The 13,755-nt window shown below is 36.7% G+C and overlaps 1 protein-coding gene across 3 annotated transcripts in view; it reads right to left on the bottom strand.

The window, feature by feature from the left end:
• Epsti1 (epithelial stromal interaction 1) overlaps window positions 1-13,755 on the bottom strand; it is a 99,372-nt gene that overhangs the window by 55,376 nt on the left and 30,241 nt on the right. For all 3 annotated transcript variants that reach the window (XM_047553467.1, XM_047553468.1, XM_047553469.1), the window contains exon 6: window positions 5,367-5,440. In XM_047553467.1, coding sequence (XP_047409423.1) covers window positions 5,367-5,440 — 74 coding nt within the window. The remainder of the gene's footprint in view (window positions 1-5,366; window positions 5,441-13,755) is intronic.

Here is a 13,755-nt window from a genome sequence, read left to right as displayed (position 1 = left end):
TTAATGTTTTGCTTTCTTCTTATGTTTTATTGTAAAATCTCCACTTCTTGTCTATATTTCATTATAATTATCAAATTTGTATGTTATTTTTCTCATGTTTATATAATATCCTATTACATAAAATTAACATATAATTAAACATATTACAATATAATTACTTTTCTATCAGTATCTAAAATTCATAAGCCTTCTTCATACAACAAAGGAAAAGAATACTTCTAGTAATTCTTTCTTGTTTGTACCTTTTCTAGTTCCAAAATCCTCCATGATTTTAACTTGATCTTAATTTAAAAAAAGAAAACTAATCACGTATTTGATTATAAATGTCACTATCTTTTTTGTTCAAAATAGTTCTGGTATCTCATGTCTTCTTATGCCAGGGTATTTGTTTGACTAGAGTTTGTTTTCTGTTAATTTTTTTCAGTAAGGTTTTTAGAACCCACATAAGAACATAAAGTTGGTTGCACAGGTAGCTTGTCTCCAGGTTGGGATCACACACTCATCCAGGTGTGATATGTTTACCAGGAGCACTCTCTGGCCCCAGGACTGTCTTAGTGAATTTCATATCTCAAAAAGAGATTCTCGGGGTCTATGCTTTGGGGCAAAGGCCAGAGTCACCTCTTCTCTATATTTCTTCCTTTGCTGTCCTTGTAATTTATTAGGTTCAGCATCTCTGAGTGCTATGCTCAGCCTCTTATGTGAACTATATCAATTGATCTTCTTAGGAGTTAGCAGCTACCACTCCCACACCATGCTACACATGAGGAAACAGGATCCAAGAGGTTAAATAAATTCTTCAACTAGTGAGTTAAGAAGTTAGAGTGTGAACCCTGGCAACGTAGCCCCTGATCCCCTACCTTTCCAAGAGGGAATGGTACTAGGTTCCAGTGACAAAATATTGTGCAAATAAGGTACCAGTCAACTTTCATCTTTTATCAGTTACAATTACATGGGAGAAAGATGAAAACTGATCTGGCACTTGTGGGTCCTATTAAAAGTAAGCAATGGCACATGACATCAATCTAAGAAGAGGTCACTACATGACTGTGATGAATCATGGCAAAAGAAAGACAACTCTATAACATGTCTGAACGTGGAAAAGCACACGAACCTTCTGCAAACTACAACAGTGATCAAATACCCCCAAATCCTGCCTACTAGGAGTGACTATTGCTGCTTTATCAATGACAGTATGAGTCTCATTCCAGTCACCCTTCCTTTCAAATAAAGATTGATTTTAAGATACATAACCATATAATGACCCCTATTTACAGATAACATCCAACCAAGGGCAAAGCTCTGCTTCCTTAAACCTTCCCCCAAGCCACGTGACCCAGGTCCACAGCCTTAAAGTCCCTTCAGACATCTTCCTAAGGTGCTCCTTGTTTCCCCAAGGTGTGACCCAGGAATTTGGAATTCACTTTAGAGGCAACAGGAATAGTAATTAACCAAATATTTTAGAATAAGGAAGTAACATGACCAAATTGTGTTTTAGAGATTTAAACCTGAATAAAAAAGTGTGAGGCAATTAAGAGAAGAAATCAATGGCAAAGAGATCAAAGGTTACCCCACTGTGGGCGACCAAGGAACAGAAACGCTGACCACAATTCAAGTGGCATGTGACAAATGCCAGCCTATAGTGGTGCCAGTGGGAATGAAATGAATTAACATTACTAGAATATCTGCAGGAAGAACTGATAGTGGGTAGAAATTTCGATATGATCTTAAGAAGCAACATGGTTTAACATTCAATAGTCAGGGATTTCCTTAGACCAAATTTCTCATAAGTTGTTCAGTCTCATTCTGAACAAAATAGATATGGGATTTCTATATCTATAAGTTTGCTTCATTAGCATAAGTTACAAAGTTATGAATAGGATGACTTTCTATTCACCTTGCTTAAATTATAAAGTCAAGGTTGGATTTAAGCCTACCATATGGATAAGGGAGCGATTTAGCCCTTAAGTGTCTTTCAGAAGTTCCCACAAAGGGCATTAGAAGTTTTGTGAGCATATTAGAAAGCAAACTTGGGGCCAAAGTGTGCATATTCAGCAGATCTGCCTGGATTCTCAGCTCTAAGAACCTAAAATAGATGAAGATGTGCCTCCTAGGAACTAAGCAGACAATTATTCAAATGGAAGTAAAAGAGATACATGGTTCTGATGGCAGAAATGAAGAAAACTTCCCAACATTAAACTCAAGAGCTGAGCTGGAGGTGAGGTTTGGCAGTTCAGGAATATGAAGTTCCTGTTTGGAAATGGGCATGATTTCAAGGGTTTTTCCAACTGAGGTTTTAAGAACTGAGTCCTCTGTCTCCTAGAAACAATGTTGGAAACTACCCAGGAGAAGAGGATAGCTAGGAGGTCAGGAAAGCCCATCCATCCTCCAGGAAGATTAATAATGATACTAACCCAGTGCCGAGCCTGGGAAGAAGACCATGTTCCTATATAATGACTGAAGAAATAGACTGATTTCCTCAGCCTTTCTTTTTGCCTACTGTAGGCAAAATTTAGATCTTGGTAGGAAGAAACAGAAGTCAACTTCAGACAATCTTTCTCTCTGGGCTGACCAACCGTCTCCAATATTTTCACCGCATGTACCCTGTTGATGGTACTCCTCAGCCCACCCTACCCTGATATTACTGATATTACTGACCTACACCACAGCCCTAAATTACCTATTTTTCCTAATTCCCAAAATCTCAAGACTAGATTTGACTGCATCCCTTTCTTTGATTTGACTGCATCTCTGACTTTGGAAAAAATTAATTACCCAAATCTCCACCCGTAACACAGAGATGATATATCCCTAATGGGGTTGATGTGAAAATTAAATGAAAAAACAAGTCTATATGACTAATGCTGAGCCTGACACTCTACAGGTTCTCAGTTATGCAGCTTCTTATTACTTGTATTTAAAAGAGCAAAGCACTTTGTACTTTTAGATTACATAAATGTAGAATCTCTTAAGTTAAATGGTTATTAGATATGAATTACAATTTTAAGTGCTTAAAACAGTCAACCCTGATTCTTCCAGGAAATTCTTAAAAGAATACCATTTTCCCTAACACCTGTATATAAATTGCATCTATACGACCTTACATCCTTCCCTAGCCCCATCACTTATTAAATAGGCTCAGAATCCAAATCCATCTAACATGTATCCCAAAGCACACAATTAGAAAGATTACCACACCCCTACAAATTACCATTTAAAAATTTAAATGCTGCGATTTATTTTATCCGATGTTTTAAATGAGCAAGGTCACAGCATTCTCTCTTTGATATTAAAAAAAAAAGAGGTTTATGAATTGTTACTTCAGATTTTTGTATCTACCAGTAATGCTGACTAATAGGGAAGACCATCCTGAAAAATATCACATTTGAATTTTTGTAAGTAGTAAATAGGTACACAGACTAAAAATAATGGTGAAAACTGTACCGAGGTTAAATGCCCATTCCTACCCTCTGCTTTCAGGCTCAAGAATCCTAGAACTAATTCTGAATTGTGATATCGGAATCTGTCCCCAGTCGGAGTGGCAGACTTAATGCATCATTAATCTGGTCCGCTCTCAGCCGCCAATTGAATAGTCACAGTCATTCGATTTTTAAGGAAAAGACAGTACTGCAGAAGTACATTCCAGAGGTCTTTTCATAAAAACCATCCTGTGTGCTCCATCTGCATGTGCAATCTGCTTGTGTATTTTCAGCCAGCTTGCATGGGCAGATTAATGTGTACAATTAGAAAGCAACCTCACAGGCATTCAATAAACTGCCTTCATTATTACACTCAGGAGAGTCCCTTTGGATGTCAATAAAAGCCTAGTTTTCTGCCTGTTAGCTAAATAATTGACAACACCAAAAATAATCAGAAGCAAATGAACGGAGTCAGGAACAAGGTGTGAAGAAAGAGCACATTAAGATTCTCGTGGTGGTGCCCCAGGTGGCCATCATGTGTTTTTTCTCCAGCAACTTGGATTTACAGTCTGCTCAAGTCCATGGTTGCCTTCTCTACAGAAAAAACACATCGTTCCTGGTCTGCTGTTTGAACCACACATCACAGAATGCTGAAACTAGCAGGGTATTGACTCGTTTGAAAGAATTTCTTATTTGAGTTTCTATTTTGTGTTCCTTCATTTGACAGCTTCAGGAGAATCTAACTTGGCGGGGTGGAGGGTAGGCAGTCTGGTTGGTCTGGTAAAATCTTTGCGCTGTTAAAATTCTAACAGCTTTCCTAGACATTTTTTTCCACCATAAACTGGTTCTAAGAAAGTGTGCTAAAGACATTTTATAGGGAGGATCCACCTTTTCTAAGAAGTCCCTTTCATATTTCTAGCTATGTAGTGGACATTCATTTCATGAGCTATTTGGTCTTTTAAATTCAAAAGTAATTCAAAACACAATGCTCTTAAAAGAAAAAATCTCACACATATATACTTCTTCTTGTGTTTCTCAATAGGCTTTAAAAATCAATTTGAGATACTTCTCATTTTTAGCCAACTTCTCTTCTTCCTGGTTAACTGGGACTTTCACGATAAGCAGAAGAAAGTGCAAGAGTAAAATGTGCGTGTAATTGAATTCAACTCCACTGATAGTGTGGGAGGTGGCTGAGGGCAAAACTTTTTTTCTTCTTTACAGAAAAAAGGCGATTGATCTTTAGTATTTAGTAAAACACAAACTCAAAAAACTGGAAGGCCATGAAAGAAAAAAGGCTGGGCTGCACAATCCCCAACATTTGAAAATTCCAAGAATCTTTCATCTTTGACCTTGCCCCAATTCAAACTCTCCAGGCAGAGGACTCATTCAACTTCCCAGTCCTCTACTTAAGACACCTCACTGGTAAGCAAGTCTTCCCTGTTCCAATGTAAAACTAACTTGGTATAATAGAAAATTACTTTAGCATATGACCACCAATTGGGAGTTTTGACAATAACTGCTAAATGACTGCAATTACTGAGTAGACAAAATACAATGGTATAAAAGTCCTCAGTTTATTGGGTGAATCCCTAGTTAGTTTAGATTCTGCTTCAGCATTTCATTTCAATCACCTTCCTCCCTGCATCAGTATATTGGAAGTCAACATAATCAGGAGCACAGTGGATCACCAAAAAACAGGCCCTCCAAGTTACTTATAGTGGTGAATTCTTCAGACTTAGTAGTTTTAATGCTAATTGACTCCTAGAATACACACCGGTGAATATAGCTTCTCCAATCTTAGATCATCACATGATGATAGAGTTCAATTACATAATATTAACAGCCATTAATCCAATGCCAGGTGTTTGAAAAGTTACCATCATCTAGAATTTAAAAGCTAAATGAGTGATATGCCTATAAATGTACAACGTTCTGAAAACATAAACTTACTATTGGTGATGTTCTCTGAATGCTTCTCTTCTGAGTTTTTCTTGAAGTTGCTTTTTCTCCTCTAGCTTATTGCTCTGAAATTGCAAAGATCAAAATGTAATCAATTAAGGAAGATTTAGGTAGAATTATGTTGAAATTATCCAAGGTTCAAAATTCTTAGGTCTCAGTGGCCCAAAAGTCTAATCTGGTCTAATCTGTTTCCCTTCTAGAGGTTCCAAGATTATACCCTCCCAGAACCCAAAGCCACTACACTGAAAGCCATGAGCCCCAAGTTCATTCTACAGCTCTCCTCTTCCAACTTAACTGGAATCACAGAATCATCATTGTACATTTTTTATTTTAGTTCAAATGATAGCAACATTTTAAAGCAGTGTTTTCAAAATATTCTAATGAAAACAAAATTTCCATACCAAGTATGTTAACTTAACATGATAATAAACAGTTAAATAGTTCATACAAAATTTATGTATACACCCACAATCTACTAAAGCATTCAGGAAAAGATTTTCAGTAAGTTACCCCAACTCCCTTCTGACTTAGAATCATATACTTAAAGCTGTTGAGAGACTGAATAGAACATGTCCTTAAAAAGCCATCTACTTGAATAGAAAAGAGTTATTTTTTTTAATTAGCTATTTAGAGAGTCTTAGGAGAAAAGGACTTCATATTTGATATTACTGACACCATGGCTCTGGCATATTTGAATCCAATTTAAATAACCCAAAACATTTGCTTTTAGCTCACCATGACACAACTGTCATTTTTTTATTATCTAAGAAAAATAAATAAAATTCTTAAACAACAAATTCAACAGAGAGTTGAAACAATTTTATAACACAGGAAATGTGAAGTTTTACATGAATCCAAGAGAGCAAGCAGCTGGGTTTAATAAAAAAAAAATAAATAAATAAATTAGATTTGCCCAGAGGAAGACCTGTGAAAAGAGAATAATGGAAATCATCACTGTTAAACTCTAAGTTTGGCTCCATCTTTTAAAGAGGGGAAAAACTGTTCATATTGTCCATTTCCATGAAGGTCCTCATTCACCCAGGACTATGGCATTTTGATAGGCAAAATGGGAACAAATTTAGTTTTAGGAAAAATCTGTAGGAAATTTACTAGGGTCAAAGGAAAGCCATTATAATATAAGCAATTGGATTGTTAATGAAACAATAACTAATGGAGAATTATAAAACCAACTAAATATGATTCCAATCTGGATAAAGTCCTGAATCATGAGACTAAAAGTAGTCACTTATGACAAGCTCCCTGCATCCCCTAGAGGAAAATAACTGAAAGTGTGAATGACAGCAAGCAAGCAGTAGGTACTGATGAAACCAATGTAAGGCACACTCCTTTGAGAATAATGAAAAAGTCACACAAGTGTCTAGAGACAAAGTGTAGGTTCCTTTAGCAAGGTCAGGAATTGAGAAAATTGGTTTTATTCTCTTCACAAGATTCCAACTCACAAAACAGTTGGATGGCAGCTAAATTTTACCCAATGAAAGTCTGTCTATCCCTCATCAGAAGAGAAAGATTTTGCAAAGTCATTGCATATTTGAGAATTTGTATTCAGTACCTATCAACCTAGGCCTTAATTTTATTACTATACTAATCCAAATACTTAGAGTTAGTCAGATTGTTTATTTCTTCCCATTTAAGTAAAGGACTCACCCAAAGGTACTTATGCACATATACAAAGGCAAAAATAACATATTTCAGAGCATGAGATCCAAATAAAGAAAAGATGGAATCATGTTTTCTCTAGTCCACCATCACTGAGTGAACTTCAGCAAATCATTTAATGTCACTGAATCTCACTTATTCAACAAACATTTATCTAATGTCTATTATATGCTTCATGCTGTTAGTTGCTAGCAATGCAGCTATGAAAAAGCCATGACTATCCAGGAAATTGTGAAGGATATAGTCAAGAAAGCAATGAAGAAAGTATGTACATTAGGGAAATGTTTGCAAGTGAAATAATATGAAAACACAAAAAAACCACAAAAGCAGATGGTCAGGAAATACTCTTGATAGTTCCATGTTCATTCAGCACCTACCAAGTGGCAGGCTCCATCCTGGACACAAGAGCCAAGAACAACATTCAAAATGTGGTAGATTGAGGGGAACCTCTAGGAGGGGAACTGACCAGCGAGACCTCCCCACCGGGTGAGTCTTCCCTGCCAGGTGAGGTTTTTCTCACAAGGACAGTAAAACCAGAGACACAGGCACAAACAGGCCTTGCCTCAGCCCACAGTCTAGTTCCCCTTTGGATGACCACTGGCCAACAAGTGGAGGCACCTCTGCCCACTATCAGGGAATATACCCCACCTGAGGGTCACGACCCCTAGAGAGGCAGCTTCCTTGTGGAGCACTGCATTATCAACTTCCTCCAAGACTCCAGGCTACTGAAGGATAAAAGGGGATATACTAGCAATCTTCAGGGACATTATAAGTCAATAGAGGAAATCTGCAATATCTTAATGATCCACTGATTCCTGAACAATATGAGAAAACAAGAGAAGAAAATGCCCCAAACAAATCTAGATGTTACATCAATAAAATCCAACGACAGCATGGCAGAAGAAATGACAGAAAGGGAGTTCAGAATGCACATAATTAAAATGATCAGGGAAGCAAACGATGAGATGAAAGAGCAACTGCAGGCATTGAATGAACGCACCAATCGACAGTTAAAAGAGCAAAAATACAGGAAGCAAAAGATCATTTCAATAAAGAGTTAGAGATATTGAAAAACAACCAAACAGAAATCCTTCAAATGAAGGAAACAATAAACCAAATTAAGAACTCCATAGAAAGCATAACCAATAGGATAGAATACCTGGAAGACAGAACCTCAGATATTGAAGACAAAATATTTAACCTTGAAAACAAAGTTGAACAAACAGAGAAGAAGGTAAGAAATCATGAACAGAATCTCCAAGAACTATGGGATATCATGAAAAGGCCAAATTTGAGAATTATTGGGATTGAGGAAAGCTTAGAGAAACAAACCAAAGGAATGAACAATCTATTCAATGAAATAATATCAGAAAATTTCCCAAATCTAAAGAATGAAATGGAAAATCAAGTTCAAGAGGCTTATAGGACTCCAAATGCACAAAATTACAAAAGACCCACACCAAGGCACATTATAATGAAAATACCTAACATACAAAATAAAGAGAATTTTAAAGGCTGTGAGAGAAAAGAACCAAATTACATTCAGGGGGAAACCAATACGGATATCAACAGATTTTTCAATCCAGACCCTAAAAGCTAGAAGGGCCTGGAACAACATTTTTCAAGCTCTGAAAGAAAATGGATGCCAACCAAGACTCTTCTACCCAGCAAAGCTTACCTTCAAATCTGACGATGAAATAAAATCATTCCATGATAAACAAAAGCTAAAAGAATTTACAAAAAGAAAGCCAGCATTACAGAACATTCTCAGCAAAATATTCCATGAGGAAGATATAAAAAACAAAGAAGCAAATCAGCAAAGGGAGGAATTATCCTAAGGAACTGTCAAATAAAGGAGGAACCAAGTTGGGTCAAAAAATAAATAAATAAATACAATTTTAAAAATGAACCAAATGACCGGGAATACAAATCATATCTAATAACCCTGAATGTTAATGGCCTGAATTCATCAATCAAAAGACATAGACTGGCAGATTGGAGTAAAAAGAAAGATCCAACAATATGTTGCCTGCAAGAGACTCACCTCATAGAAAGAGATACCCATAGACTAAAGGTGAAAGGATGGGGAAAAACATACCATGTACATGGACTCAGCAAAAAAGCTGGAGTATCCATCCTCATTTCAGATAATGTGGACTTCAAGCCAAAGTTAGTCAGAAGGGATAAAGAAAGACATTTCATACTGCTTGAGGGAAGCATAAATCAGCAAGATATAACAATCATAAACATCTATGCCCCAAACAGTGGCTCATCCATGTATGTTAAACAAATCCTTCTCAATTTTAGAAACCAAATAGACCATAACACAATAATACTAGGTGATTTTAACACGCCTCTCTCACCACTGGACAGATCTTCCAAACAAAAATTGAACAAAGAAACCATAGATCTCAATAACACAATCAATAATTTAGACTTAACAGACATTTATAGAATATACCATCCAACGAAGAGTGAATACACTTTCTTCTCAGCAGCACATGGATCCTTCTCTAAAATAGACCATATATTATGCCACAAAGCTAATGTTAGCAAATACAAGAAGATAGAGACACTACCTTGTACTCTATCAGATCATAATGGATTGCAGTTAGAAATAAATGAAAGAGTAAAAAACAGAAACTACTCCAAAACCTGGAGATTAAACAATATGCTATTATATGATGAATGGATAACAGAAGATATTAGGAAGGAAATTAAAAATTCTTAGAGGTAAATGAGAACAAAGAAACATCATATCAAAATCTCTGGGACATTATGAAAGCAATACTTAGAGGAAAATTTATTTCATGGAGCACATTTAATAAAAGAAGTAAAACTCAACAAATAAATGACCTAACACTACAGCTCAAAGCCCTAGAAAAAGAAGAACAGACCAACACCAAAAGTAGTAGAAGACAGGAAATAGTTAAACTCAGAGCTGAAATCAATGAAATTGAAACAAAAGAAACAATCGGAAAAATTGACAAAATAAATAGTTGGTTCTTCAAAAAAATAAACAAAATTGATAAACCTTTAGCTACACTAACAAAGAGAAGATGAGAGAAAACCCAAATCACTAAAATTCGGAATGAACAAGGAAATATCACAACAGACATGATTGAAATACAAAACGTAATTAGAAGCTATTTTGAAAATCTAGACTCCAACAAAATAGAAAATTTCGAAGACATCAACAGGTTTCTAGAGACATATGAATTGCCTAAACTGAACGAGGAGGACATACACAATTTAAATAGACCAATTTCAAGTAATGAAAGAGAAGAAGTCATCAAAAGCCTACCAACAAAGAAAAGTCCAGGACCAGATGGGTTCTCAGCCGAGTTCTACAAAACCTTTAAAGAAGAGCTCATCCCAATACTTCTCAAAGTATTCCATAAAATAGAAGAGGAGGGAACCCTCCCAAACTCATTCTATGAAGCCAATATTACCCTGATACCTAAACCAGACAGAGACACATTGAGGAAAGAAAATTTCAGACCAATATCCTTAATGAACATTGACGCAAAAATTCTCAACAAAATTTTAGCAAATCGCATACAAAAACATATTAAAAAGATAGTGCACCATGATCAAGTGGGTTTCATTCCAGGGATGCAAGGTTGGTTCAACATCAGGAAATCAATAAATGTAATTCACCATATCAATAGACTTAAAGTCAAGAATCATATGATTATTTTGATAGATGCAGAAAAAGCATTTGATAAAATACAGGACCCCTTCATGCTCAAAACACTAGAAAAAATAGGGATAGTGGGAACATTCCTTAACATTGTAAAGGCCATCTATGCTAAGCCCACGGCTAATATCATTCTAAATGGTGAAAAACTGAAAGCATTCCCTCTAAAAACTGGAACAAGGCAGGGATGCCTTCTTTCACCACTTCTATTCAATATTGTCCTTGAAACTCTAGCCAGAGCAATTAGACAGACCAAAGAAATTAAAGGGATACGAATAGGAAAAGAAGAACTCAAACTATCCCTATTTGCTGATGATATGATGGTATACTTAGAGGAACCAGGAAATTCCACCAGAAAACTTTTAGAACTCATAAGTGAATTCAGTAAAGTAGCGGGATATAAGATCAATGCTCATAAATCTAATGCATTTTTATACATAAGTGATGAATCTTCAGAAAGAGAAATTAGGAAAACTACCCCATTCACAATAGCATCGAAAAAAATAAAATACTTGGGAATCAATCTCACAAAAGAGGTGAAAGACCTCTACAATGAGAACTACAGAACACTAAAGAAAGAAATTAAAGAAAACCTTAGAAGATGGAAAGATCTCCCATGTTCTTGGATAGGAAGAATTAATATTGTCAAAATGGCTATACTACCAAAAGTGCTATACAGATTCAATGCAATTCCAATTAAAATCCCAATGATGTACCTTACAGAAATAGAGCAAGCAATTACGAAATTCATCTGGAAGAATAAAAAACCCAGAATAGCTAAAGCAATCCGTGGCAGAAGGAGTGAAGCAGCGGGTATCGCAATACCAGATCTTCAACTCTACTACAAAGCAATAGTAACAAAAACGGCATGGTATTGGTACCAAAATAGAAAGGTGGATCAATGGTACAGAATAGAGGACACGGACACAAACCAAAATAAATACAATCTTCTCATACTAGACAAAGGGGCCAAAAATATGCATGGAGAAAAGATAGCCTCTTCAACAAATGGTGCTGGGAGAATTGGAAATCCATATGCAACAGAATGAAACTAAACCCATATCTCTCACCATGCACGAAACTAAACTCAAAATGGATTAAGGACCTTAGAATCAGACCAGAGACCTTGCATCTTATAGAAGAAAAAGTAGGTCCAGAGCTTCAACATGTCGGCTTAGGACCAGACTTCCTCAACAGGACTCCCATAGCACAAGAAATAAAAGCAAGAATCAATAACTGGGATAGATTCAAACTAAAAAGCTTTCTCTCAGCAAAGGAAACTATCAGCAATGTGAAGAAAGAGCCTACAGAGTGGGAGAAAATCTTTACCAATCATGTATCAGTTAGAGCACTAATCTCCAGAATCTATAAAGAACTCAAAAAACTCTACGCCAAGAATGCAAATAATTCAATCGACAAATGGGCTAAGGAAATGAATAGACACTTCACAGAAGAAGATCTACAAGCAATCAACAAACATATGGAAAAATGTTCAACATCTCTAGTAATAAGAGAAATGCAAATCAAAACCACCCTAAGATTCCATCTCACCCCAATTAGAATGGCGATTATCAAGAACACAAGGAACAACAGGTGTTGGCGAGGATGTGGGGAGAAAGGTACACTCATACATTGCTGGTGGGGCTGCATATTAGTGCAGCCACTCTGGAAAGCAGTGTGGAGACTCCTTAGAAAACTTGGAATGGAACCACCATTTGACCCAGCTATCCCACTGCTTGGCCTATACCCAAAGGACTTAAAATCAGCATACTACAGAGATACAGCCACATCAATGTTCATAGCTGCTCAGTTCACAATAGCCAGATTGTGGAACCAACCTAGATGTCCTTCAATTGATGAATGGATAAAGAAAATGAGGTATATATATATACAATGGAATATTACTCAGCCATAAAGAATGATAAAATTATGGCATTTGCAGGCAATGGATGAAATTGGAAGAATATCATGTTAAGTGAGATAAGCCAATCTCAAAAAACCAAAGGAAAAATGATATCACTAATAAGTGGATGATGATACATAAAGGGGGGTGGGAGGGGTTTGTGTTAGGGTTAGAGTTAGGGTTAGGGAGGGGGGCAAGAATGGAGGAAGGAAGGACTGTATAGAAGGAAAAGAGGGGTGGGAGGGGTGGGGGGAAGGGAAAAATAACAGAATGAATCAAACAACATTACCCTATGTAAATTTATGATTACAGAAATGGTATGCCTTTTCGCCATTTACAAACAGAGAAACATGTATCCCATTTGTTTACAATAAAAAAAAAAATGTGGCCTCCAAGCTCAGGTTCACGAATGAACTATACTTTAGGAGAATGTCTTTTTTATGGAGAGGATACTCAGAGCTTTCTTCAGATTTTCCAAGGTGCTGATGGTCAAATTAAAGGACAAAACTCATGGGTATAAGGAGAGATAAAAATCATAGGTAGAAGCCCGGCGTGGCGGTGCACGCCTGTAATCTCAGTGGCTTGGGAGGCTGAGAGGGTTCAAAGCCAGCCTCAGCAGAAATGAGGCACTAAACTCAGTGAGACCAACCCTGTCTCTCAATAAAATACAAAATAGGGCTGAGGATGTGGCTCAGTGGTTGAGGGCCCCTGAGTTCAAACCCCTTGTAAAAAAAAAAAAAAAAAAAAAAAAAAAAAATTCACAGGTAGAGACCAATCTTAAATAAGCAAGAGTTGTTCAGGAATGGGAGGAAGATGGGTGTAAACATGCACTTCATTGTACACCTGTTGTTCACTACTCACGGGGGTTCCAACAGAGAGGTCAGAAAGGTGAAAAGAAAGCTAGCATTTAGCTCATCAGGATTTGCTCCCCAGTCAATGAGCGGCTTCAACACAAAGGAGGTGTCTTTCTCGTCTCACAAAGTGCCATCTATCACTGGTCTGAACAAGCACAAAACTGACTGCCTGGATTGAAGAATTAGTTTTTTAATTGCACAAAGGCAATGATGGGCCAGTATTGTCCCTGGATAAGAAAAGCGCAA

The sequence above is a fragment of the Sciurus carolinensis genome, chromosome 5 (genome assembly GCF_902686445.1).
Source record: "Sciurus carolinensis chromosome 5, mSciCar1.2, whole genome shotgun sequence".
NCBI classification, from domain to species: Eukaryota; Metazoa; Chordata; class Mammalia; order Rodentia; family Sciuridae; genus Sciurus; species Sciurus carolinensis.
This window is presented reverse-complemented; position numbering and strand designations above follow the sequence as displayed.